This window comes from Platichthys flesus, chromosome 11 (assembly GCF_949316205.1).
Source record: "Platichthys flesus chromosome 11, fPlaFle2.1, whole genome shotgun sequence".
In the NCBI taxonomy this organism is placed as follows: domain Eukaryota; kingdom Metazoa; phylum Chordata; class Actinopteri; order Pleuronectiformes; family Pleuronectidae; genus Platichthys; species Platichthys flesus.
Genome location: NC_084955.1, coordinates 13,251,072 through 13,278,258, shown reverse-complemented (window position 1 = coordinate 13,278,258; position 27,187 = coordinate 13,251,072). Strand labels below are relative to the sequence as shown.

At 39.2% G+C, this 27,187-nt stretch overlaps 3 protein-coding genes across 3 annotated transcripts; all 3 read left to right on the top strand.

Moving 5' to 3' along the window:
• The first annotated feature begins 3,793 nt into the window (after positions 1-3,793).
• On the top strand, positions 3,794-4,955 carry LOC133965362 (chemerin-like receptor 1). The gene has a single exon (XM_062399866.1). The coding sequence runs from the start codon at positions 3,794-3,796 to the stop codon at positions 4,904-4,906; it is 1,113 nt and encodes a 370-aa protein (XP_062255850.1). The 3' UTR covers positions 4,907-4,955.
• A 5,162-nt stretch (positions 4,956-10,117) lies between these two features.
• Positions 10,118-13,765, top strand: LOC133965640 (chemerin-like receptor 1). The gene is made up of 2 exons (XM_062400308.1): positions 10,118-10,639; positions 11,569-13,765. The coding sequence occupies exons 1-2, from the start codon at positions 10,468-10,470 to the stop codon at positions 12,693-12,695; spliced, it is 1,299 nt and encodes a 432-aa protein (XP_062256292.1). The 5' UTR covers positions 10,118-10,467; the 3' UTR covers positions 12,696-13,765.
• An 886-nt stretch (positions 13,766-14,651) lies between these two features.
• Positions 14,652-22,948, top strand: si:dkeyp-84f3.5 (uncharacterized protein LOC334144 homolog). Its single transcript, XM_062399694.1, has 2 exons — positions 14,652-14,791; positions 20,326-22,948. Exon 2 carries the CDS (start codon positions 20,494-20,496, stop codon positions 22,384-22,386), a length of 1,893 nt encoding a protein of 630 aa, XP_062255678.1. The 5' UTR covers positions 14,652-14,791; positions 20,326-20,493; the 3' UTR covers positions 22,387-22,948.
• Positions 22,949-27,187: the final 4,239 nt, after the last annotated feature.

Below are 27,187 nucleotides of genomic sequence, written 5' to 3'. Positions count from 1 at the left end.
GTTATGCACACTCCTGTAGTAGCATGAAAACTGGGCAAATTTTTTTTTTGATTCTCAATGTTGGCTGATTTGGGTATATGGAGAGAAATACATTATATTTGATTTCAGTCTGCAGCATTGGTCTTGTGTAGTGTTTGGTGAATTTATTATGTATTTGCACTTTCTCTGTGTACTTCACTTACAACACTCTAGCCACTGAGAAGTAGAATTGCTAAAAGGGTTTGAGGTTAGCAACAGCAGTGTGTAACTGGGTCAAACTGAATTAAGTCATATGAAATGTGTGTGTTTTTCATGTAGTAACAAAATATGGTTTTGGTAAATTAGTTAATAGTTTTTCAAGAGTGTTTCATTTTGCAAAGGATCTGAGGTGTTCTGCTCATTGGATGTGTGGTTGTGCTAATTTTGTCTAGTGTTTTGAAACACCTAGCCCTGTTTTAAAAATCATAAGCAATCGAGAAAAACTGTAAAAGTCTTTTGAAAAACTATCTCCATAATTTACTGTGCAGTAGATGCAGCCATTGTGCACAACATCCAGTCATTTTCTCAGACAGGATGATTAACTGGTTGAGAAAATAAAGAATATCTTCAGTATGTTCATGTTCTTATTCCTGTAATGTACTCCCGTGGGTAAATTAAATTCCTAAAATGATTTTGAAGGTTAAGGGAAATGATGTGCCATTGAGAATTACAGTATTTTGCTGTCATTATGAACTGGTATAAAGTTGTGCCAGTAGTATTCAGGAAAACATCTGCGCTCACATAAGGAACTGTGGAACAATCTCCCTGCGGCCCCAGAGAGTGAAATGTTTCAAGGGACAATAAAGTTTTTTCAAGTGAAGTAAGTGTCATGATCAGAGGGAAGTGAATGCTTTCCAGAAAAATGTAAGAAAGAACAGGGAGAAAAATGCACACATATAACTATTATACACATAAACACACAAATGCAGTCAAACTGAATGACACGTACAGTGCCATTCATTATACAGTACTTTTGTTAGCTGCACCATGACAGCTATAGGGGATGCACTGTGCCACTTTATCGGAAACTCTAATTTCAGATTAGGTATTACATTAGTTTATGGCTAAATTTGTGCAACACAAACATGACAAAGATGTTGTAACATGTGGTTGATGTAAGGGACGTTGTGTTTCTCATCTATCTCATAAACTCCAGTTGATGATTTTTATGTCTTCATCCGTCTGTTGCATCAAAGACAGCAAGCAATGAAACTAGGAGTTTATAAGCCATGATCACAGACTCTTTTTTTATCAAATATGCAGTTACATGACCTACAAAACATAGTAATAAGGGACGTATGGAACAGGTTTAACTGAAAATAGCATCTAGTGTTAAATAGTGTTTGCCCATCACTGAGGATTATACAATGTTCATTTCCTTACTTTCCCCTCGCACCCAACCCACTGACGCCATTACTTGTGTGCCTCATAAAATACATCGACAGTGTGTGTGTGTGTGTGTGTGTGTGTGTGTGTGTGTGTGTGTGTGTATGTGTATGTGTATGTGTGTGTGTATGTGTGTGTGTGTGTGTGTGTGTCTGTGTGTGTGAGCTGACTTTTGTCAGTTAATCTTCATCATAGACAGAAATACATTTACTCACATTTCCAAAGCAAAAATCAATCAGTTCTCAAAGTTTTGAATGATGAAAAAAATGGAAACAATTGTATAAGCGCACTTTTCTGTGTCATAATCTGAATCTCTCTATCAAAGATCAATGTTTATGTAAAAAGTGTAAATGATAATTGTTTATTTTTGCCTTTTTTAACCCTACAGAACCCTGTGATAATTATCTCAGAAATTCCGACCATAACATATAATAACATTTTCTAAATACTGCACGACATGATTATGTATAGTACCTATTGTGAATTTTATGGGGATAAGATAGAAAAAGGAAATATAGTTAAAATTCTGTCCATAATTCTAATTTTTCGTTTGTTAGTCTTTTGTAGTTCATTGTAATTTATACAGAAGGAGAGTCTGACAGTTTTAAGTAACGCTATACATCATGGCGCTAATACAAGAACTGTCGCCAAACAAAAGACTTTCTAAAAGGCAACAGTTACATGTAGCATGCTGAACAAGGACTCTAAGCGAAACGTTCGTACAAAATGTAACTTCATCAAAATATTAGATTACATTTATCTCAGGAAAACAGAGCCTTATTACTTTTTCTTTTTTTTATCTGAAAATGCATCTAGAAATCTTCAAGATAATAATGTCAGAAAAGCAGAGCTTTCTTTAAAAATATATAAATTAGGACTTATCACGGAATCAGATAACTATCTGAATTTCTCGGAACAGAGTTTTTTATTTTTTCAAGTGAATGCAATACGCTTCCGATAAACAGTACAAAACAGGATGCATGACAACAACCCATGTGAAGTTGCTCTCATTAGAGTGTGTCAAATATATTCGCAATTCAGATGTCATGAATGGACCTACAGATGGTCTGCAGGTCCAGCTTCAGCACGGAGTCAGCTTCTGTTCCAACTGTTTGGCAGCCTTGAGTTACTGACAGATGCTGATGTGAATTTCTAGTGGTGCAGGTCAGGGTGAAGTGAGGGGATAGTAAATGATGTAAGACTACATAGATGCTGTTTCACACTGTCAACACAAAACAACAAGGAGCATCATGTATTTTCAAGTTGCAGAACTGTAAGATTATCATAATATCCATCATGCAGCTCATGTATCAGTGAAGACATTCATTTAGTCTACGTGACATTTGCAATTACACAGCGCAAACCGTGCAAGGGTGAGCTTGTGCATGAGATTTTATGGTCGGGAGGAGTTTCTTGTGTGCGTGCCACTTGTGGTTCCTCTTCAGTGGCAGAGACATATTAAAACACACATGGCAGTTTATATTTACCTGTCAGAGTTTGATCAGGGAAACTTCTGCTGCAGATTCATCCTCAACAGACCGCGGGACTTAGAGAAAGGTACGTTACATTTGCCAGTTTACATGAGCTTAAGTTGTGAAAAGGAACTATCACACCAAATTATTAGACCAAGATATACATCTTACGTTGGATTTGAATAATAAAGCATTCATTATTTTTGGAATATTTGCTGCCCTTCTGGTTTGTCAACTACTAAGATTTGTTTGGATGTACATTTATGTACCTAAAGCCTGCTGTATGTGGATGTAAATATGATCACACATTGACATCATGAGGAATTGATATCTTTATGGACACAAAAAAATGTATACATTTTTGTCGTTACGACATGTTTCTAGTAGGGTAAAAGGTAGAGTAAGTCTCCAGGAAACAAATGTGAGGTGTGTGTGTGTGTGTGTGTGTTTGTTTGTGTTTGTGCGTGTGTGTATGTGTGTGTGTGTTATTAAGTATTTTTTTTTGTGTGTGTTTTATTATCTGTGGTTCTGATTTTTTTCAATTTTAATGTTCTGTTGATCTGATGTTGATTTCACTCAGGAGAACCTGGTGTGCAGTTTATATTTGGTGCAGAGCCTAAAGAGATAAAAACTTATTTTTTTCTTTCTTTTCTTGCGTGTGGAAGTTGGTGTTGTATACGATTTGTCTTATTGTCTTTTGTGGGTCATGATAAGGTTGTGAAGCAGCGGGCCATGATTGTTGTTACCCCATGATTACAGAGTTCAAGTCATGTCCCCGCAGACAGCATCCTCCCCAGGCCCTTTATAGGGATTGACAAAAGTGAAGTCATTTTTTTTTGTGGAATGAATGTCCTGAATTGTTGTTGAACTCAAGGTTAACTTTTAAATATTTTGTTTTTGATATAGGTTCAAAGACAATGATGGAGCTAATGACTGCTACCCCTTTCTACGCCATGTACTCATCAAACATCACTGGAAGAAACAACTCCTTGTACGAAGATGACGAAGAGTATGACTACAAGGACGAGCACGCAGAGCTGAGACAGTCCCTCAAAATCATGTCTCTCATTGTTTACTGCCTGGTCTTTGTTCTCGGTGTGTTCGGGAATGGAGTGGTTATCTGGGTGACCGGGTTCAAGATGAAGAAAACCGTTAACACTGTTTGGTTTCTCAATCTCGCCGTGGCCGACTTCCTCTTCACGGCGTTCCTGCCCCTGGGTGTGACGTACATCGCTCTGGATTACCACTGGCCTTTTGGCAACTTCATGTGCAAGGTGAGCAGCACTGTGAGCTTTCTGAACATGTTTGCCAGTGTCTACTTCCTGGTGGTGATCAGTGTGAACAGATGTGTGTCTGTGGTGTGGCCCGTCTGGACCCAGAACCACCGCAATGTACGCAAGGCTTCCTGTGTGAGTCTGGTTGTTTGGATACTGGCTCTGATTCTCAGTGCTCCATACTTCATCTTCGAGGACACTGGGCCATCCTATCACAATGAAGACATCATCATCTGCTTCAGTAACTTTGCCCTTTCTAATGACAATGAAACAGCATCAGTGAAACAGCTGGGAGATTTTCGATATCAGACCATGACCATCACCTACCTCCTCCTGGGATTCGTCGTCCCCTTCACCGTCATCGTCTCCTGCTATGCCGTCATCATCCATCGTCTCAGGAGGAACCGCACCCTGGCCAGCCGGTCGAGTCGCCCCTTCAAGATCATCGCTGCCGTCATCATCACTTTCTTCCTGTGCTGGGCTCCGTATCACATCATGGCTCTCATCGAGATGGTTAATGAAACGGCGATTCACTCGAGTGAAACATTGGATCACTTCATCACTATGGGTGTCCCTATAGCAACCAGCCTGGCCTTTCTCAACAGCTGCCTGAACCCACTGCTGTATGTGTTCATGGGTAAAGATCTTAAAGACAAAATCTGCAAGTCCATCATGAACCTGTTGGAGACTGCCTTCCAGGAGGAAGAGACACTCTCACACCAAGACAAAGTCAACAAACAGAGACAAGCAAGCTAGTAATACCAAAGAAGTGTTCCGCCCTGAAAAGGGGAGATATCAATAAAGACGCTTGGACACAATGTTTCCTCTCCGGCAGCTTCATTGAGAATGGCACTGTGGCCCGAGAGCTCCCCTTTATGGCCCCTGCAGGTATGACTTATCAATCACCAAATGTCACCTCTTAAACAGGCTATACCAGTAGATCACAGATTAAGTCATCTGGCTGGTAGAAATCCTTACTGTTTTAACAAAAAGGTTTTTAACTTTGTCAACCCTTTTTGTTTAAAACTTTGACCTTTTTCACAGGACTTTGTTGTTCTAGCTTAAACATGTAACCCTTTCTAAGACTATAAATGACTTCCATTTGTTTTTATGTCCCTATAACTGCTTTTATTGCCCAATGAATTTATATCAATAATCAGCTTGCTAATAAAATCAACCTATCACAGAATAATGCATGAAATCTGCTGGAGAAAGAACATGTTTATCTTTACAGAAATTAGGATATTGTCACCAAAACATCTTGCATTTCAAAAATCACCAAGAGGGCATTGAAAAATATGTATTCAATAAAAGTATTGTTAAAAAATGAAAAACTGTGAGTAAAGGGAACTTAGTTTCTTTGTCTTTCACATGCACAGCAAATTCTGATGCATCTTTTTAAAATTTCTGAAAAAAATATAGAATGACATTTGTTATTTATGGAACTGTACAATATAGTAAGCTGGAATATAAATCTACAGTGTAAAATAGTGTGTGAAACAAACAGGTTTATAGAAAGTTAATTTCCCAATTACCCCCTCTTACTTAACCCCACCCACTGATGCCATTGTGTGTGCATGTGTTTGTGCGTGTGTGAGTGTGAATGAGAGATATATTTTTGACTGCTACTTGTCCTCTGCATGATTTAATAGATATGTTATTCAGCTTGAGGAAATAATCTACGTTACCATTAGATTATCATGAATAAAGAGGTACCTCCATTGTAAACTTGCATAGAACTGCTTCATTTGATCTTTAAATCATTGCAAGTTGTTCTGGGGGATTTCGGGATGTCTTTTTTTGTCTATTGATGATGATGAATGCTGTGATTTTGATTATTTTTTGTCACCACCCTTATTTTCATAATCAAAATATCCTCAGGACTTGACCACCTTATCTCTCAAAATGTTCATCTCATTATTACCTCATAATATCACATTACACTGTGACGAATATGTTTTCCTATATAACGCTGCAAATCACTTATTATAAGTTGCTTTTATCATGATATACAATTATTGAATGTCTTTTTACATCGGAAAAATACTTTAGTAGAATGGTTTGCGTATCAGGGCAATTTTAGCTAAGTATTAAAATTCATTTAAAATTCTTGGAATCTTTGATTGCTTCGATATTCTCCACTTCTCTTCAAGGACCAACTCCTGTGAGCCTAATGAAGACATATTTTTCTGACTAGCACTTTGTCATTTTCTGAGGGTTTGTAACCTCATCCTGAGAACATGTGTGATATGTAAAATCTCTCTGATCTATTTGTCTAGTGTCAAACCCTTCTATGTACAAGATTCAGGAAAATCCCTCTGGTGTTAAAATTCTTTTGAAAAACTCTCTTCAGAACATTTACTTTGCAGCAGAGGGAGCCATTGTGCACAACATCCAGTAATTTTCTCAGTCAGGATAATTAACTGGAGGAGAGAATAATATCTTCAGTATGTTCATTTTGTTATTCCTGTAATGTACTCCCATGGGTAAATTCAAATCCTGAAATGATTTTGAAGGTTAAGGGAAATAACATGCCATTTAGAGACTTTTTTACAGTATATTGCTGTGGTTGAGAACTATCATTAAGTTGTGCTAGTAGTATTCAGGAAAACATTTGCTCTCACATAACGAACTGTGGAACAATCTTCCTGAGGAGATCCATCGGGCTAACTCCTCTTTTAAATCTATTCTATCTATTCTATTCCAATCTATTCTATTATAAATAAAAATAAGAATATAAATAAGAAGAAGGAGAAGGAGAAGAACAGGAAGAAGAACATGAACAAGAACAAAAACAAGAACAAATATTGTGTTCAAGTTTGTTGAGAATGTAATTCATTTTTTATTTTATTCTTCATATTTTGTAATTGCTTTTTTATTATTGTTATTAGTATCCTTCTCCTTCTCCTTCATCTTCATCTTATTGTTATGTTTTGTCGTTATTATTATTGCTTAATTCATATTGTGTTATTTTAATCTTCCTGTCTTTAATAAATTTGGTTTTATTATTATTATTATTGATTAATTCATGTTGTTAAAGATTGTTAAGAAGGGGGGGATATTTTAATCTTTTATGATTATTATTATTATTATTATAATTATCTTACATTTGTAGAAAAACGTGATGAGCACATGCAGAACCGCCATGACGTCACTGCGCTAACCAGTCTGACATGTTCCTGTGGGACGGTCGGGGCCTGCAGCGCTGAACAGGCGACGGCCCCAGAGAGTTAAATGTTTCAAGGGACAGAAAGTTTATTTATGTAAAATAAGTGTCATGATCACAGGGAAGTGAATGCTTTCCAGAAAAATCTAAGACAGAACAGGGAGAAAAATTCACACATATAATCGTTATACACATAGACACACACAGGCAGTCAAACTGAATGACATGTACAGTGCAATTCATTATGCCGTACCTTTCTTAGCTGCACCATGACCGCCATAAGGGATGTACTGTGCCACTTTCTCAGAAACACTGATTTCAGGTTAGATATTACATAAGTTTATGGCTAAATTTGTGCAACATAAACACGACATAGATGTTGTAACATGTGATTGATGTAAGGCAGGGGTGTCCAAACTTTGGTGACGTTCTGAGGGACAGCTGCAATACAGTGGGCCATAGTCCATCACATTACATTTAATTTAGCTGACGCTTTTATCCAAAGCGACTACAATAAGTGCTTTCAAGGGTACGAACCCAGCACAACAAGAATCAAGAAAGTACAATTTATTCAAAAATAGAGCAAAACTACAAAGGGTCTATAATTAAGTACCATTTCAGTGCTACTAAATTGTTAGTTTTTTTTTTAAAATGGATGGCTGGCCGCGGACGGCCCGCAGGCCGTAGTTTGGACACCCCTGATGTAAGGGAACCCGCTTCTTCCTGGGATTCATCGTCCCCTTCACCGTCATCGTCTCCTGCTATGCCGTCATCATCCATCGTCTCAGAAGGAACCGCACCCTGGCCGGCCAATCGAGTTGCTCCTTCAAGATCATCGCTGCCGTCATCACCACTTTCTTGTTGGGCTGGGCGCCGTTTTACCGAATAACAGTAATCCAGCTGGTTTATCACACAGCGATCAACTCAAGTGAAACATTAGTACTTTTGTTAGCTGCACTATGACAGCTATAGGGGATGCACTGTGCCACTTTATCGGAAACTCTAATTTCAGATTAGGTATTACATTAGTTTATGGCTAAATTTGTGCAACACAATCATGACAGAGATGTTGTAACATGTGGTTGATGTAAGGGACGTTGTGTTTCTCAACTGTTTCATAAACTCCAGATGTTTATGTTTATGTCTTCATCCGTCTGTTGCATCAAAGACAGCAAGCAATGAAACGAGGAGTTTATAAGCCATGATCACAGACTCTTTTTTATCAAATATGCAGTCACATGACCTACAAAACATAGTAATAAGGGACGTATGGAACAGGTTTAACTGAAAATAGCATCTAGTGTTAAGTAGTGTTGGCCCATCACTGAGGATTATACAATGTTCATTTCCTTACTTCCCCCTCGCACCCAACCCACTGACGCCATTACTTGTGTACATGATAAAATACACTGTCAGTGTGTGTGTGTGTGTGTGTGTGTGTGTGTATATATGTGTGTGTATATGTGTGTGTGTGTCTGCATGCGTTGATAAACATGTTATTCAGCATTAGGACTGGTTAATGAGGGCTTGCCAAAGAATTATGTTACCATCAAATCGTTGAGGTTATTTTGAATTTGCATTTTATCGTTTCGTTTGAGCTTTGGATCATTGCTATTCGTTTTTAGATGGAATAATTTAATGTCTGTTCCCCCGAACCTGAGTACATGCATGTTTTGCTAACCTCAACTTTTTAAATTGTGCCAGTTAATCTTCATCATAGACAAAATTACAAATACTCACATTTCCAAAGCAAGAATCAATCAGTTCTCAAAGTTGTTGCTGATTAATTGAATGGAAACAACTGTAATAGCACACTTTTCATAATCTGAACCTCTGTATCAAGGATCCATTTTTATGTAAACAGTGTTAATGATAATTGTTTATTTTGCCTTTTTTAACCCTACAGTGGCAAAGTCTTTTACTAGTCCATAAATGATGATGATGACTGTTACTGTGAAACTTGTAAAGCATTATTTATATCATTAAAATATTATTTAGACTTAATCCTTTTCTCACTTGTAATGTTCATCACATAATCACTTCAAAACACTGTAATAAATATGTTTGTATTAGGAAAGGCAGCAAATCAGTGGCTGTTACTGGTCAGGAAGTGGACATCAGTCATTTGTATAAATATTCAGAATCATCTTTCTGTACCTTGATCCTTTATTATGATTATCCTTTTACATTATGCTGTGTTAATAGGTAATGAGCATATCATGTTTTCTCTGCCAAAAAAAGCAAATTATTAATGAATTTGTTAAGATATTAATTTCAATTTTATTCGCTTGTAGATTAATTTACAATTTCTAATACACAAGGAAAAACTTATAACACCTGGATACTTCTGGATCCTTTTAAAATATTGTTTTATAGGTGTTTGGAGAGTATTATGAAATCCTCCATCATTATAAATTCTATGTTGGTGTAAAATATGATCTTAAGACATTTTTGTAGCAGAGCTCTGCTGCTTACAAGAAAAGAGAGGAGACAAGAAGAACTGTAAATAATGGTAAGGTTTCAATCTCATGCAAACTGTAAACAAGGAATTGAGTTAGGTTATCCCTTGAAGTCCGCTCTGTCATTAAACAAGGCTGTGATGGAAGTGGTTAAATTAGTCGGTTGAAATCCTGTGTGTATGTTCTTCCTCCAAGGCATCACAAAACAAAAACAAGTGAAACGGTGCTGGGAAGACAGTGACATCATAATGTATTCATATCTGATAAACAGTACAAAACAGGATGCATGGCAACCAACATGTGTGCACTTGCTTTCATTAGAGTGTGTCAAATATATTCCCACTTCAGTTGTCATGAATGGATCTACAGATGGTCTGCAGGTCCAGCTTCAGCACGGAGTCAGCTTCTGTTCCAACTGTTTGGCAGCCTTGAGTTACTGACAGATGCTGATGTGAATTTCTATTGGTGCAGGGCAGGGTGAAGTGAGGGGATAGTAAATGATGTGAGACTACATAGATGCTGTTTCACACTGTCAACACAAAACAACAAGGAGCAGCATGTATTTTAAATTTGCAGAACTGTAAGATTATCATAATATGCATCATGCAGCTCATCTATCAGTGAAGACACTAATTTTGTCGACATGACATTTGCAATAACACAGCGCTAACCGTGCGAGTGTCATCGTGTGCATGAGATTTTATGGTCGGGAGGAGTTTCTTGTGTGCGTGCCACTTGTGGTTCCTCTTCAGTGGCAGAGACATATTACAACACACAGGGCGGTTTATATTTACCTGTCAGAGTTTGATCAGGGAAACTTCTGCTGCAGATTCATCCTCAACAGACCGCGGGACTTAGAGAAAGGTACGTTACATTTGCCAGTTTACATGAGCTTAAGTTGTGAAAAGGAACTATCACGACGAATTTATTAGGCCAAGACAAAAATCTTACGTTGCATTTTAATAATGAAGTGTTAATTTATTTATTTTTTTGAAGCCTTTCTGGCTTGACAACCACTTCGAAAAAGATTTGTTTGTATATATATTCATGTAGATAAAGCATGCTGTATGTATCTGGATGTAAATTTGATCACACATTTACGCTATTAGGAATTGATATCTCTATGGAGACCAAAAAAAATTATTCCATTTTGTGGTGAAGACATGTTTCTAGTTGGGTAAAAGATAGAGTAAGTCTCCAGGAAACAAATGTAAGGTATGTTTGTGTGTGCGTGTGTGTGTGTGTGTGTGAGTGTGAATTTGAGTGTGAGTGTGAGTGTGAGTGCGTGTGCGTGTGCTCGTGTCTCGGGCTGTCAGGAAGATTATAGAAGGATCCAGGTTATCAAGCTTGACCCTATTGTTGTTCTCTGCATCAAAAGAAAAATCTTTATATGCAATTATCTTTTCAAATGCGACAGAGGTGGTATTTAGGTACATGAATTAGATTTTTATATTGTTGTATTGTCTGTGGTTCTGTTTTTTTATTTTAAAGTTCTGTTGATCTGATGTTGATTTCACTCAGGATAACCTGGTGTGCAGTTTATATTAGCTGTGAAGCTTCCAGAGAAAAACATTTTGTTTTCTTTCTTTTCTTGCGTGTGGTAGTTGGTGTCAGTATCATCCCCAGGCCTTTTAGAGGAACTGACATAAGTGAAGCCTTTTTTTTTTTGTGGAATGAATGTCCTGATTTTGAATTACATTTTTTCAAATGAGGTATATTTTTAATCTCATGTATTAATTATGGATAGTTATTGAACTCTAGGTTAACATTTAAATGTTTTGTTTATGATGCAGATTCAAAGGCAATTATGGAGCTAATGACTGCTACCCCTTTCTACACCATGAACTCATCAGACATCACTGGAAGAAACAACACCTTGTACGAAGAGGACGAGCACGCCGAGCTGAGACAGTCCCTCAAAATCATGTCTCTCATTATTTTCTGCCTGGTCTTTGTTCTCGGTGTGTTGGGGAATGGAGTGGTTATCTGGGTGACCGGGTTTAAGATGAAGAAAACAATTAACACCGTTTGGTTCCTCAATCTCGCTGTGGCCGACTTCCTCTTCACGGCGTTCCTGCCCTTGGGTGTGACTTACATCGCTCTGGATTTCCACTGGCCTTTTGGCAACTTTATGTGCAGACTGAATGCCCTTGTACTATCCTTGAACATGTTCACCAGTGTCTACATCCTGGTGGTGATCAGTGTGGACAGATGTGTGTCTGTGGTGTGGCCCGTCTGGGCCCAGAACCACCGAAGTGTACGCAAGGCTTCCTGCGTGAGTCTGGTTGTTTGGATAGTGGCTCTGATTCTCAGCGCTCCATACTTCATCTTCAGGGACACTGTGTCAATCCCTCACAATGAAGACATCGTCTACTGCTTCAACAACTTTGCCCTTTCTGACGACTATGAAACACCATCAGTGAAACAGCTGGGAGATTTTCGACATCAGACCATGACCATCACCCGCTTCCTCCTGGGATTCGTCGTCCCCTTCACCGTCATCGTCTCCTGCTATGCCGTCATCATTCATCGTCTCAGGAGGAACCGCACCCTGGCCAGCCAATCGAGTCGCCCCTTCAAGATCATCGCTGCCATCATCACCACTTTCTTCCTGTGCTGGGCGCCGTTTTACATCATGACTGTAATCCAGCTGGTTTATTACACAGCAATAAGTCCGAGTGAAACATTGGGCCACATCATCACTATGGGTGAACCTATAGCAACCAGCCTGGCCTTTCTCAACAGCTGCCTGAACCCACTGCTGTATGTGTTCATGGGTAAAGATCTTAAGGAAAAAGTCTGCAAGTCCATCCTGAACCTGTTGGAGACTGCCTTCCAGGAGGAAGAGACACAATCTTACACAGACACAAAGTCAACAGACAGAGACAAGCAAGCTAGAAATACAGAAGAAGCAGAATAACGTATGAATTCTGCTAGAGAAAGCCCATGTTTACCTTTACAGAAATTAGGATCTTATCAACAAACTTCTTGAATTCCAAAAACCACCCAGAAGACATATTGCAAAATATGTATAACATAAATGTATGGTTGAATGACAGAAAAAGTGTGAGAAAAGGGAACTTAGTTTCTTCATCTTTCACATGCACGGCAAATTCTGATGCATCTTGTGACAAATTCTGAAACACAGAGTATGATGTCTGTTGTTTAAGGGTAATCATTTAGATATATTAATAAAACAGTAAAAATTATATTTTGATGAAGAACATCATGTATTTTTTTAAGATAAATTCATGGTTTAGCTGGCATATAAATCTACAGTGTAAGGGTTAGTGCTGTGAACAAACAGGTTCATAGAAATTTATTTCACAACTTCCCCCTCATACCCAACCCCACCCACCAATACCATTGTGTGTGTTTTTGTGTGTGTGTGAGTGTGAAAGAGAGATATTTGTTATTCAGCTTAAGGACTGATTTCTGAGAGACTAACAAAGAAATAATGTACTTTACCATTAGATTATCATGAATAAAGTAGCACCTGCATTGTAAACTTGCGTAGAACAGCTTAATTTGATCTTTAAATCATTGCCAGTTGTTTTGGGGGATTTCGGGATGTCTGTTTTTTGTCTTTTGGTGACGATGATGGCTGTTATTTTGATCACCATCTTTTTTGTCACCACCATTTTTTCCATTATCAAAATATCCTCAGGACTTGACCACCTTTTCTCTCAAAATGTTCACTTCGTTATTACCTCATGATATCACATTAAACTTTGACAAATATGTTTAGCTATATAAGGCTGCAAATCACTTATTCTAAGTTGCTTTTATCATGATATATATATACAATAATTGAATGTCTTTTAACATAGGAAAAATACTTTTTTTGAATGGTTTGCGCATCAGGGCAAATTTTGTTTAGTATTAAAATTCATTTCAAATTTTTGGACTCTTTGATTGCTTCAATATTCTCCACTGATGCAACGGACCAGCTTCTGTGAGCCTAGTAAAGACATATGTTTCTGACTACAACTTTGTCTTTTTGTGAGAGTCTGTAAACTCATCCTGAGAACGTGTGACCTGTGTAAAATCTCTTTGACTACTGTCAAACACTTTTAATGTACAAGATACATGAAAATCCCTCTGGTGTTAAAAGTCTTTCGAAAAACTCTCTTCATAACATTTATTGGGCAGCAGAGGGAGACATTGTGCACAACATCCAGTAATTTTCTCAGACAGGATAATTAACTTGAGGAGAAATAAAGAATATCTTCAGTATGTTTCTGCACCAAAGACTGTAACTATCAGGAGATTTTTCGTGCTCTTATTCCTGTAATGTACTCCCGCTGGTAAATTCAATTCCTGAAATTATTTGAAGGTTAAGTGAAATAACGTGACATTTAGAGACTTGTGATTTTTACAGTATTTGCTGACATTGAGAACTATTATAAAGTTGTGCCAGTAGTATTGAGGAAAACATTTGCGCTCACATAACTAAATGTGGAACAATCTCCCTGAGGAGATCCATCGGGCTAACTCCTCTTTTTGATCTATCCTATCTATTCTATTCTAATCTATTCTATTATAAATAAGAAGAACAAGAACAAGAACAAGAACAAGAATAAATATTGTGCTAAAGTTTGTTGAGAAGGAAATCTATTTTTTAATTGAATCTTCATATTTTGCAAGTGTTTTTTATTATTGTTATTATAGTTATTAGTAATCTTCTTCTTCTTCTTCTTCTTCTTATTATTATTATTATTATTGTTGTTGTCGTTGTTATTATTGATTAATTAATAGTGTTAAAGTTAATCAAGAGGGGGGGAGGGGGTTAATCTTTTATTATTATTATTTGTTTTATTATTATACTTATCTTATTATGATGCACTTGTGGAATAACGTACGCCGTGTGCGCCATGACGTCAGTGCCCTAACCAGTGCGATACGTTCCTGTGGGACGGTCGCGGCCTGCAGAGCTGAACAGACGGCGGCCCTAGAACGGATACTCCCTGGACCCTGCTCCGGAGCTCCACTGGCGGATATGTGGCACGATTCACGGTAAGTCGGGTCTCAGCTCACCGTCCCAGCTAACCGGCTAACACCTAAATCTCCGGTTGTGTGAAAAACTAAGTTCTCCCTTAGCTGTGCATAGTAAGCAGGCAGCTGCTAACGCTGGCTTTCGCCTGACCATAGTATTATCCTTCAGCTTCACATTGTGTTCGTGGTGGGCTGCTCTCCCTTTACGCTTCTCTGCAGCCTTTGGGTCGTACAAAGAGGTTTCACTCCGACGTGTTATTTCAATTTGATTCAAACGTTAGCTTTAATGTAAGCTTATCCTAACTAGCTACAACGGTAGCCGACACAAGATGCAAATTAGTGGTTCAGTCTCCCCCTGGCGGCGCGCATCTGCATATTAAACACACTTTTGACGAAAAATTTGAATTTCTTTTTAAATGACAACCTATCATTTTAGTTTGGTCACAGAACTTTCTCTAAAACAAACGTTTTAGGAAGTAAACAAATCCTTCACAACTTAGTGTTCATTAGTTTGTCATTTGTTGAGCCATCTCTTTTATGAATGAGTGCTCTATTCTAGATTACAGTTTTTAGTATAGTAGTGGAGTGATGTATCCTTCAGTTTGATTTATGGTACACATCATGACTGCATTAAACCACCATTCAAATAGATTGCATTAAATGAACGCATCTTGATGTCTGGGGAAAACTCTGCACCAAGAAAGTGCAACCAGCGTTCACTGGGAAACTATTAATATGTTTGTAGGTTAAATAATATCTGTGGGACAAAAGCGTGAGACTTTAGCAGGGTTTAGACTTTATGTGCCCACAGAGGTCAAAATGCAGATTTCAGGACCCAAGAATTCAGTTTTACCTTACCATGTCATTAAAATGAACTAAGTCATAACCCAACAACTGACACTGGTTGTCATATGATATGAAAGTGCCAGCCACTGTTAATAATTCATTTGCAGTTTGAGGTTCAGTCACTCAAAATAATGTGGTTTTGAATGCAGTGGGCTTAATTTTAACTTAACTAACTAATTTTAAGTTATCTGTATCGGCTCTGGTGCTACCCATCTGTTTGCATCAACCCTACTTTGCAAATGTTCACTGGTTTTGCATGTTTTCCTCACTATAATCTCTAATATTTCAAGCTGTGTTGTTAATGATGGGATTTTCTTTATGATTTTTTTGTCATGGGACCATGATGGATATGTGAACAGTACGTCATATTTTATCTTTTACACATACATGCTATTGGCCCAGTTGCACAAAGAAAGGCTTTACATTAGGGCTGCTCGATTAATCGCAATTTAATCGTGATTACGATTATGGGGTCTAGTTGAAACGATTGTTTGGCCTTTTTTTTCGAAAGAAACGCGCATGCGCAATTCAGTCCTTCCCCCAAAGCATTCAGCAGCCCAGCTGACTGGCTCTCACTCTCAAGCAGCAGTAAAGTGAAGGTGAAGGAGGGGAGTTGTGTGTGTGGTGACTGGCGGTGAAAAAAAAGCGTTGTTGGGAAAAGCAGGGAGGGTAGCAGCAGACCATGTAGCGGCTGCGCTGCGCACCGCTATTCTCAAGCGCTCTACCGCTTGGCTGTTCAGACCGGTCAGACAAGACCCGCATTTCTCCGCGCCGGTCAGTCGGCCATAGAGTGTTAGGGTTGCCATCATTAAGGGTTTGAATAACCGGGCACCGATATCCTGGTTTCACGGAGGAATAAGACAAGCAGCCATCATCGGTGTTTACCAGAACCGGAAGTGATTAACAAAATAAAGCATAGACTTCAGAATAAGGGCACATGTTAATAATCATTTAAATAATCGTGATTTTGATATTGTTCAAAATAATCGTGATTATAATTTTTTCCATAATCGAGCAGCCCTACTTTACATTTTCACTGGGTCTGTCCTCTGATGGCTGTATTGTCTTTGGCAGATTTCACTACCAAACAATTGTTTGGATCTATGGTTCATCAGCCTAATCCTCCTCACAGTAGCGTGTCCAATTTGAGATGACTCCAGATGACAATTAGCAGCAGCAAGCTAAACAAGAGCTTGAGAATGTGTTTCCTCAATACTTACTGGACATAAAGTCCACTAGCACTCACTAAAACAATACTTTTCCGTGCAAAACGGTACAGTCAGCATTCATTCCTGGGTGAAATTACTTTCCAGTAGTCATTTGTATTTACCAGCTCCAGCTCCTGTTAACAATGATGGAAACCTGACTAATGCTGACAAGGATAGAAACCTGGCCACTTTGGCATGCTCCCTTTTTGACAGGATGCTAAGACGCGTGTCAATGAAGGCTTATTGCCTCCATTAGTAAAGCTTATCGATCTGTTTTAGCAGTACCCTTACATCATTAAGCCAGAGTTAAGTGTGAGGAGACTAGTACAAGATAAAAGATGTTTATCGAACTGGTTACACATACTCTGTGCCAAATTTTATGTTAACAGAGCCAGGGTCTATTAAGTATTGGTTTGTGTGGTTTATTTATTGAGGATATTATAATTATAATTTTTTATTCTATTCTAGTATGAAGTTGTTTCACAATTATGACAATATCACTATCACAATAATTTCTGGGAGAATATATCATCCACATAAAATTATCTTGAAAGGCCTACCATAATATTTTCAATAATGCACCAAGTTAGAGGTTTCCAAGCCCAGTTCACAGTTTAAGAATAATATATGAGAATATAGGATTCTCAGCACAGAAGAGGATTAAATCTGGTGTCGGCAGGTCCCTGCATGTGGACACAGCAGAGGACCTGGTTAGAATAAGTCTTTAGGGAACTAACTTGGAGGAAGTTGATGCCAAGAAGGCTGAACAGATGAGGTTCAGTCAGGGCAAAATAACTAAAAGGTCCAACTACAAGGGTTGGACCCTTGTAGTGCCAGGCCCTTGTGGTCCTCAGGAAGATGTGCTCTAAAGGGAGGGAAAGGAGAGGCATTCTGTAAGACCAGCTCCATATTTACTGGTTTTGTTGTGGTTGTTATTTTATTTAATCATTCAAACCGTTAAGATGGGAAAAAACATGAAAGTGTTGCATTGTGTGCTGTTGAAAGTAGGGATGCAGGATGTGGATTTTTCCAGATGATAATCGCTAATTACATGCTTCACATGGCCGATACCGATAATGATTTCACTTTTCTTAAAAAGAAGTTCATAGCCTGTAGTTTATGCTAACCTGAGGGTAAAATGGCAAAATATAGTAAGCACATAGGATGAATACATTTTCCATTGTTAACACTACAAAAACAATTCTGAGTCAGTTCTGAGTTTTTACGTAATTTTTTTTAGTGAAGTACATTCCTTCAAAAGAATTTAAATTCAATATTTTGACATCTCAATTAAGACATGTCAATTGTTAAAAGAGTAATTCAGATATAATACTGAGCTTAAAATCAACAGCAGCTTTAGGTTTAAGAGTTTATGTTTGCACCCGGCTAATTTAATAAAGATGCTGAAAAGCCCCAGTACCATCTCTGCTGTGTGTGGGAGAACCTGGTGGCAAGGTCTATTGCCACTGTGGTGCCCAATGTGAGGCCGCACAGAGCCATAGACGTGGGCCTGTAAGCTGAGATGGCGTTGGTACAGTTGGTGGAGGACTTTGCTGCTGTGTACCGGGACCAGGCAGTGGAGAGCAGACAGGGGCTGGAGGCTCTCCAGAGGCAGGCCGAGAGGAAGACAGTGCTAATGGAGCGTCTGCTGGCACCAGTCGGGCAACATGTCAAAATAGCTGCTTTCCCTCATGCACTGAACTCTGTAGCACCACGGCACTCTCACCAGAGGGGCTGTATGTGTGACTGCAAAGGTCCAAATTCTAGCCTCCCATCTTCCTGAGGACTTTCCCCAGCCAGCCCCCATGTAGTCCACAGAAAGTCCGTAAGACTCGATGTGAGAACACAGCATGAGATCCTTTGAAGGATTCGCAACTAGAGCGAAATGAAGAAAAACACCTATTTGAATGAAAAAGTTGTGAAATACACGTAGAAAACACCAACAAATATCTTTTGAGAGCTCCTGGTGGTAACGGCCGATGCTCGTGTAAATGGGCGGAAATAAAAATCACACGATCTCACCAGCAGAATCAACATTACATCCTTCCTCCTGTGCTAACACTTTTCCCGCCAGAAATTATGACCAGGGAAAATTTTATATGTATGACTGGAATATATTTTCCTTGTAAAAGCACCGTAATTACTGCACAACAGAGACTCTTCAACAGATGATGAGTCAAGGTGTCCTGTCCAGTGAAATCAGTGACACTGTTGTTGTCACAAGTTTATACCCTTGTTTTACATCATGGCATTCTTGGCGTCTAGCTTGTGAGCATGACAGTTTTAGCAGACCTGTCTTGATACTGATACTCCAGTTTCAGGTCACCAGGGGGTTTGCAATTCCAAAATTAATGAAGGTATCAGAGTAGCATTATGGTTTCCAATTAATTACCAAGACTGTGTGCAGTCCTTTTTGTCTTGCTCTGTATCCCACACGCTCCATTGGCAGCCCCAGGAGAAATCATGCAGTATTGGTGGGCGATCAAAACAACATTTCTACTCTGCTCGCGGGCAGACAGACCATGTAATGGCTTTGGATGTAGCTTCACTCTTGGGTAGGGCCATATGCAAAGGTTTTCTGTTGGCCACTGTCAGTCCTGAAACCAGTGATTGACAGTGTTTTGGCACTTGATGCACACATGCAGGGAGCGTGCTAGTATCGTCAGATTAAATTATGGAAGAGCTGTGACCACTTGGGATGGTATCTCACTTCGCCACTCTTACTTCAAACAAACACAGGATTTGTGTTTGTTTGAAGCCCAAATTATGTTGTTTTTACTTGGACTGCGTTTACACATGTCTGATGACAGTTTCTGTGTGTCAGTGCGCCAGAGAGGGAGGTAGACCTTACTCACTGAAGAAAGGTCATAACAAAATCAGTGGTTAAACCGTAGCCGGTCATAGACATCAGCTGAGTCTATGAGTGTGTCTGCATGTCAGCATGAGTGGGGGAAAAAAGGATAGTGAATGAATGTTTTTTTTGTTTTTATTAAGATCTTTTTGTAATTTGCTTGGGATTTGTCTATTTGCATGTGTACTCTTTAGGGCTGCAACTAACGACTATTCTGATAGATGATTAATCATCGATTATTGAAAAGATTAATCCATTTTCTGGTATGGTATGCTGTTGCAACGGACACCTCCATTGGTCCATGTTATGTCGCTATTGCCCATGCGCGACTTTCAGAGATGGGAAGGAAGCGAGATGGCTCACTCCTCAGCTACTTCCATCAGCACCTCCGGTAAAACAACATCTAGTTCAGCACTTGGGGCCAATGTATTGTCACCATACCTTGGCAATTATGACGCTGTTCATTCTGATCCTGGTCTAACTCGTGTCAGTCAGTTTTGAATTGGTCAACACAAGTCTTCTGACTGAGTAAATGTTATTTAAAAGCAATGCAAAGTAGAACTGAATAGTCATTTGGCATATATTCTGATATGTATGAAGAACTTTGGCTTTGATGGTGTGATAATGAATTTTTTTTTATTTCCCCACAGGTGATGATACAACATGTAACCGTTGAGAAGAGAGGTCAACATACAGCTCATGAGGATGTCTCTGTTGAATTCATCTCAGTGTGGACAATATGATTCCCACATGGAAACCAATTTCGTTGGTGTCTGGATTGAGTTCTACTCTAGACTTGCTGATTGAATGATATTGAAATGATGCCATCACCACTTGGACAAAATATCATGGAAAAGCAGAAATCTGGAGAATCAAGTACCTTTATCTGCACTGAGTGTGGTGATGGATTCAAGCAGTACTCAAATGTGCTGGCTCACATGACGGTTCATGGACCTTTGGAGGCATTTTCTTTTGATGGCTCTTCCAATGGATTTGAAGTCCCCCGAGAATATGTGCTACAAGAAAATGGTACCCTGACAGTTGTGAACGAGTTGGCACAATCCCATTATTCAATGAAACCGGTATCTCCAGGAGTCCTGCCATCGCATTTGCCATCCCCTATTAAACCATTGTCCCCTACTTTAATTCCACAGCCGTCCCCTCACAGAGATGTGCTTAGACCAAGGCCCTCAGACTTGACCCTGGACAAGTCTCGTCAAGGCAACTACCGATGTGAAATATGTAGCAGATCATTCAACAGCCTGCAGAGTTTACATCGTCACCAGCAGTATCGAAACACAGAGCGGGGTTATAAGTGCACTTTGTGCTGTAAGATCTTTGAAGGGAGACATGACCTTAAGAAACACCTCCAGGACCACGCCAATGAAAGCTTTCACTACTGCAGTCATTGTGGTAAGCGGTTCCTCAAAATGGATGCACTGAATGCACATCAAAAAGAAAACCACTTCTCCCCAAATTCTACAAAATCCGAGAATAAGCTGGAAAAAAAGACTGATAAAGCGTTTTCCTGTAAGAAGTGCATGCTGAATTTTTTCTGGATGTCAGATTTTCAGACACATTCCCTCTACCATTGCAAAGGAAAAGAGCCTGATACCACCTTTGTATCTGAAGGTGAAAAGGAAGGGAAATCTAAAACCCTAGAGGACATACCACTTGAAAACTTCCACAGCAATGGCACGTCTATTGATGTAGAGAATGGGGATCATAAAAACTTAATGTATGCTAAAAACTTAAGGGATGCTAGGGATAAGATTATTCCAGAATACTCGTTCACACCATACAGATGTGGTTTATGTGGTGATCGTTTCCATAAGTTAACAGATCTAAAGGAGCATCATCTCACCCATCAGACTCAGGAAGAAATTGATCGGTTAAATCAAGAATCACAAAAAACTTCAACAAAAAAAATACAGTCTAAAGGCAGACGTAGAAGTAATCCCAATGGCAAGCTGCATCCTTGCAAGCATTGTCATCGTGTCTTTAATCATTCTAGTAGTTTATCTCGGCATATGAGATACCATAAGGGGACTATGCACACGTGTGTATTTTGTGGTAGACATTTTCCACAACGCTGTGATTTGAGAAGGCATGTGGTCATGTACCACAAAGCTGAACTAGAAAAGAAACCAGCTTTGAAACTCCTGTATACAACTCCACAAAATGGACCTCGACCAAAATCTCTTAAGGTTGAAACAAACCCAAGTTCTCCAGATGAAAAGACAAAGAGTTCTTCTGATAATGAGCAAAACACCTCTCAAGAGCAGCTCTCAAAAGAGAAACAATCAGGAAAAGCTGGGCGAGTTAACTACAAGTGTCAGGAGTGTGGTAAGAGATTTGGGCTCCTATGTGTGTACCAGCGGCACTTGCGTTATCACAAAAAAGAACCTATAAAATGTCAAGCTAAATTCAAGGACTCTTCATCTCTTGAGCTTCACCTTCAAAATCACCCCAGAACTGGAGAAGGAGATGATGTTGAACAAACTTCTCACTGTTATGGCACCAACAGGGACCCTGTCCAAGAAAAGAGAGATGCAGAGGACATTGAGGATGAGTGTATGGACCATACTCAAAATGATAAAGGAAATTCTTCCGAGGTTCTTTACGAATGTACTGAGTGCACCGAGACATTCACATGCTTGGAGACATTTCTTCAACACCAGACCTCCCATGGCTCAGAAAATAATGGGTAAATACCATGTCAGACCCATTGGTCATTGTTATTTCCATCAGTCCAGTGCTCAGGAGCATTGGTACCTATAATGGTATCGGGGGGGGGGATATATATGGAGAACTTTGTGATGGCTATTTTATTGAGCTAATTTTATACAGTTTCTCTGGCATGAGGAGAACATTTCTGTTCATTGGTAAATTTTAAACCAATGGAAGCAGGAAGTACATCTTGGGTGTGGAGCAAACCAAATAACCTGAATGAATCTCAAATTTATAAGATATGATCTACAACATATGTCTGACATAGAAAACAACTACTTTAAACATTGCATCCATCCACAGGCAGTGATTGTAGATAATTTGAAAGTCCCACAAATTGTTCCTTAGCTAGTACATTGTTTTTATTGTATTTTTTAATTAGCTACCCATGTTGTCAATTGTATTGCTGCATTTTTGTATGTTGTTTACATATTGTTTGAGATTCTCTTTAATATATCGTGTCTTTGTATCTTCCTTTTTAGAGAACTGCATTTTCACTGAGTATATTATTAAGCGTGCCAATAAAATTGAGCCGAGAAATGACTGGGCTATCAGTGTTGCTATTTAACAGTAGGAAAGTCCCGTTAAATACATATTTTGTTCTTTCTATGTGTAGTTTTATTTCCTATGTTTTACTCAACATACTTGCAGGCCCCACTGAAAAATTGTTAGGTGACTCCTAGCGACATTTCAAAAAATATTATTCTGTGCAACAGTGGAAGATCCCTGGGTATTTCATCACATTTAGAACCAGAGACAAGTTTAAGATTCCCTTTTCATGGCTTGCCAAAGAATGGGTCATCATGGGTAAATGTAGACCCATTAGACAGCCATTGGAAAGGTCCCCGTGGTAACCTATACCACAATTCAAGGCAGTGGCAGTTCGGCCAACTGAAGTTGCCAAGTTGGCAAACTACTGCAATAAGTAAGGGGGACTTAGGATGTTAACACCTGGTCTCAAAGTGGTTACACTTAAGTACAGATTTGAATCCACCCAAATGTGCTTACATCCAGTCACTCAGACCCCACTTGAAGATAATGCGGGATGAGTATGGCCACGTATTTTGTCAATGCCAGAGCTTCCTGGGCCAAATATGAAGGACCACCTATTTAGCTGATGTCCTCAGACTCAGTACAGTTTCACCTTGAATCAAATGTACTTTTAATGCTTCTCAACTTCTTTATTCTTGATTTGTTTGTGGCCACTGCCCCAATTTCAACACTGATCACCACGTCACAATTGAATCTTTTCTTAAATTGGTCCAATCTGTCCTCACAGCAGAGCTGTCTATACGATTCTTAGTAATATGGTGGTGACTTCCAAATATAGGAGGCCTGCAAGTCAAACATTAATTGCGTACTGCTTAGGTCAGATGATGCCTCGTTAACAATGCCGATACTTAACAATTACATCATTAAAATTCTCCCTCCTGAAGCACAACCCTGTAATCCCTATGACAACGCACGGTTCTCCACTGTAATAGTCTCTGGTACCCTTTTTTTCCTTGTAATCACTTTGCTATCGATTACAGCCCAGTTAGCATAATACCCCTCTACAGGGCAGGCTAGTATTGTTTTGTTTAACTTTCTTTCCCTTTTAGTGCTTGGCCAAACCCTTTTAGACATCAGTATGTTTAACTGAGAACAAGAAAGCAATGACTTGCCATTGGTTTACATTATATAGCATGCACGTTTTAAAATATCCCAAAGAGGTAGACCATACATCTGTTTGTTTTTTTTAAAAGGGAGAGACTTTTTTGCATCACTTGCAGTGGAAGCCCCTCAGTTCTAGGATAAAGATGGCAAGGAATTGTTGGTAACAAAGGTGGGTGCATATTTTTGAAGTAGAACATAAATATCACACTCGATAGACCTGCCATTGAGAAGAGGCTTAGACCAACTAATGTAAGAATGAGTGTTGTGTGATCAGTCTGAACAAGGCTAACAAAAGGCTTGTTCAAAGGCACAGATCAAAATGCATTTAGCAGAAAGTTACAGGTAAGTTGCTCAGTATGGTGTGGGTAACCAGTTACGATATGAAAAAATGGCACATTCTCACATGCTGTCTTGGACTGTCCTATCCTGAAAGTTAAACTAAAATACCCCACTCACCAAGGCTGCCATCGTACGCCAATGACATAAATTTGTCTGCAACAACGATTGAAGAATGGAACCACAGTGTTGAGGGCTCATCGATACATGTGTTCGATCAATCACGAGTCTGTCTCAGTTGTCAGTGATGACATTTCACCCTTATTAAATAGCATCAATAAACTGACAAATTATAATTACTGACAAAACTACCTAACTTTTTTGGGAAAATATTTGAATAAAGTATACTTTATAGCTTGGCACATGCCCCATTTACTATTCACTAACATGGCCGAGGTGGAGTATATGACCTATACTCCAGCTAGCCATCAGGGACAATTGGGATGATTTGGCTACAGTGTTTGGGAGCTGTTGTGTCATACAATCGTATAGTCCAGGGTTGACTCCTAACTATAGTGGACCTGTGAACAGTGGGGATAACTTCAATTAGCCATAGCTTCAGATCTACCTCCATTATCTTAATTTGTGTATTTTCAGACAATGTGCCTGAAATGACGCCCCTGACGGGCGGTTGCACAAGTCCCTCCGGATGCACTTGCTGCAGGTCCCTCATTGCTGTTGCAGCTGCTCTTGCACTGCATATGTGCTTATGTGCCTATAGCAGACAGACAGCTCTACCTCATCCAGAAATGGCTGAACTGTTCGTCCTCAGTGTTCAGTGTTCCCATGTGAAGATTCAGTACCGTTCTGCTGATGTTGCATGAGAGAATTCATTCAATGATTTTCTAGAGCATCCAGAGAGGATCCCATTGCTCACCAATTTAGCAAGACATTTAAGGGAATGGAACTTGCAATTCTGCTCTGGTGGGCAATTGTTCTGTGTGGGTATCCAAAAGGTCCAACCTATTATTAATTATGGAGTTATTTTGTACTAGACTGTAAGAACTGGTTAGGAGTTCACAGAATATGTCAAGATAATATGATAAACTCACAGTGGATATTAAAATATGATGGGGAGTCCTTTTCCAACTCTTGACCATGGGTGGATCATAAAAATCGGTATAAAAGTGGTGCCTTATTATATGAAAGTTTCTCACCTGGCACATACGCTGAAGAGGTTTCTGGGGCCTTGGAACACGACCACTCATGCCCCTCTCCCCCCATTGCACATGGGGTTAAGTCATTTTAATAAGTCGTACGTCATGTGGCAATACTACATATGGCCACTATGATAGATAGATAGATAGATAGAGATAGATAGATGCTCTTACTACACCACACTAAAATTGTATGCCAGCTAATCACTGACCCACAACCAGCAGCTATTCAATGACTTCCAAACCACTTTGTATTCTTGGGCAACATATTAGAGAATCATGTTGTTTTAAAGTTCTGGACTTGAGTCTGAAACACAATGGTAAATGGTATTTTCTAGTTTAATCAACCACTCAAAGTGTTTTACACTATAACCCCCTCGCCACACACACAACCATACAGTCATACAGCGCTATAATATAAACTATACTGTACCATATTCTGCACTTGATCTATCACACACAATTCACACACTGACGGTATAGCTCAAGGCCAGGCATGAGACAGGGATCAAACTACCCACCTTCCTGATAGTGGACAACCCCCTCAGCCTGCTACCCTGCTGTGATCTTCCATTTGATCCATTACAACATCTCCATGCATGACCCAATCTATGAAAGTAGGTTTCTTATCACGTTCACAATTGTTGTAAGCACTTATGCCTCAGGTAATGGTTGGACTTGCTCTTCAATCTAGTTTGCTTAAGGCCTTGTAGAGGCCATTTTCTTCCAAGTATTGATGACATCCAGGAACTGCTCAGAGCAGCTACATTTTGAGTTATTTAATTGCCTGTTGCCGAGGTTTCAGGTATCGCAGGAGCAGCAGTACATTGCACTGGATGAGGCTCTCTAACATTTAAAAAATTGGGAAAGATTTGTGTTGTTTTTTCATATCCCATCTCAGTATTTTACAGCCAGTCTGGGGATTGGAACATTCAATCTTTGACCCATTAGTATGCTGACAAAGAGCTTGAGCTTTAACTGAGGGAAGTAAGATATTGCTATCAATTGGGGTGCAGACAAGGTCAGTGTCCAGTTTGTAAAATGGATCTTCATGTCAGGGCTTGGTTTTGAAAATGCCGCATTAACTAAATATGTAAAACTAAAGGTTTCTATAAGAAGCATTTAGGGGGCAAACCGCCATAATAAAGAGACCAAGTGGGTGTTGCAGAGGATCCAGGGAATTATAAGCTGCACCAAATCCAAAAAAAAGGAAGCTATTATTTTTTGTTGGGGGGGGGGGGGTAATGGTGAAAAGTTGAAACAAATCAATTATCAAAATGTTATAGTTCAGTTATACAAACTGAGTGACCTTAGATCATTTACTTTGTTTTTGTACTTTATGAGGTAGCAGCAAAGTAATCCAGATGGATGCATACATTAATGGTTAGAGGAAGTAAAGTAATGGTCTCACAATATCAAACATCTACTGCAGTTCCTTTTCATACCACAAATGGTTCTTCCCCCTCAGTCTAGGGGGTTATGGAGCAGTATACAAGGGGCTGGCGCCATTTTGAGGCAAGTCCTGCACACAAAATGGTTGTGTGGCACTTGTTAACCCCTTAAGGACCGACCACGTCTGACTTAGTGCCCCAATAACTCTGATGATACTAATGCAACATCCACAGTCTGGTAC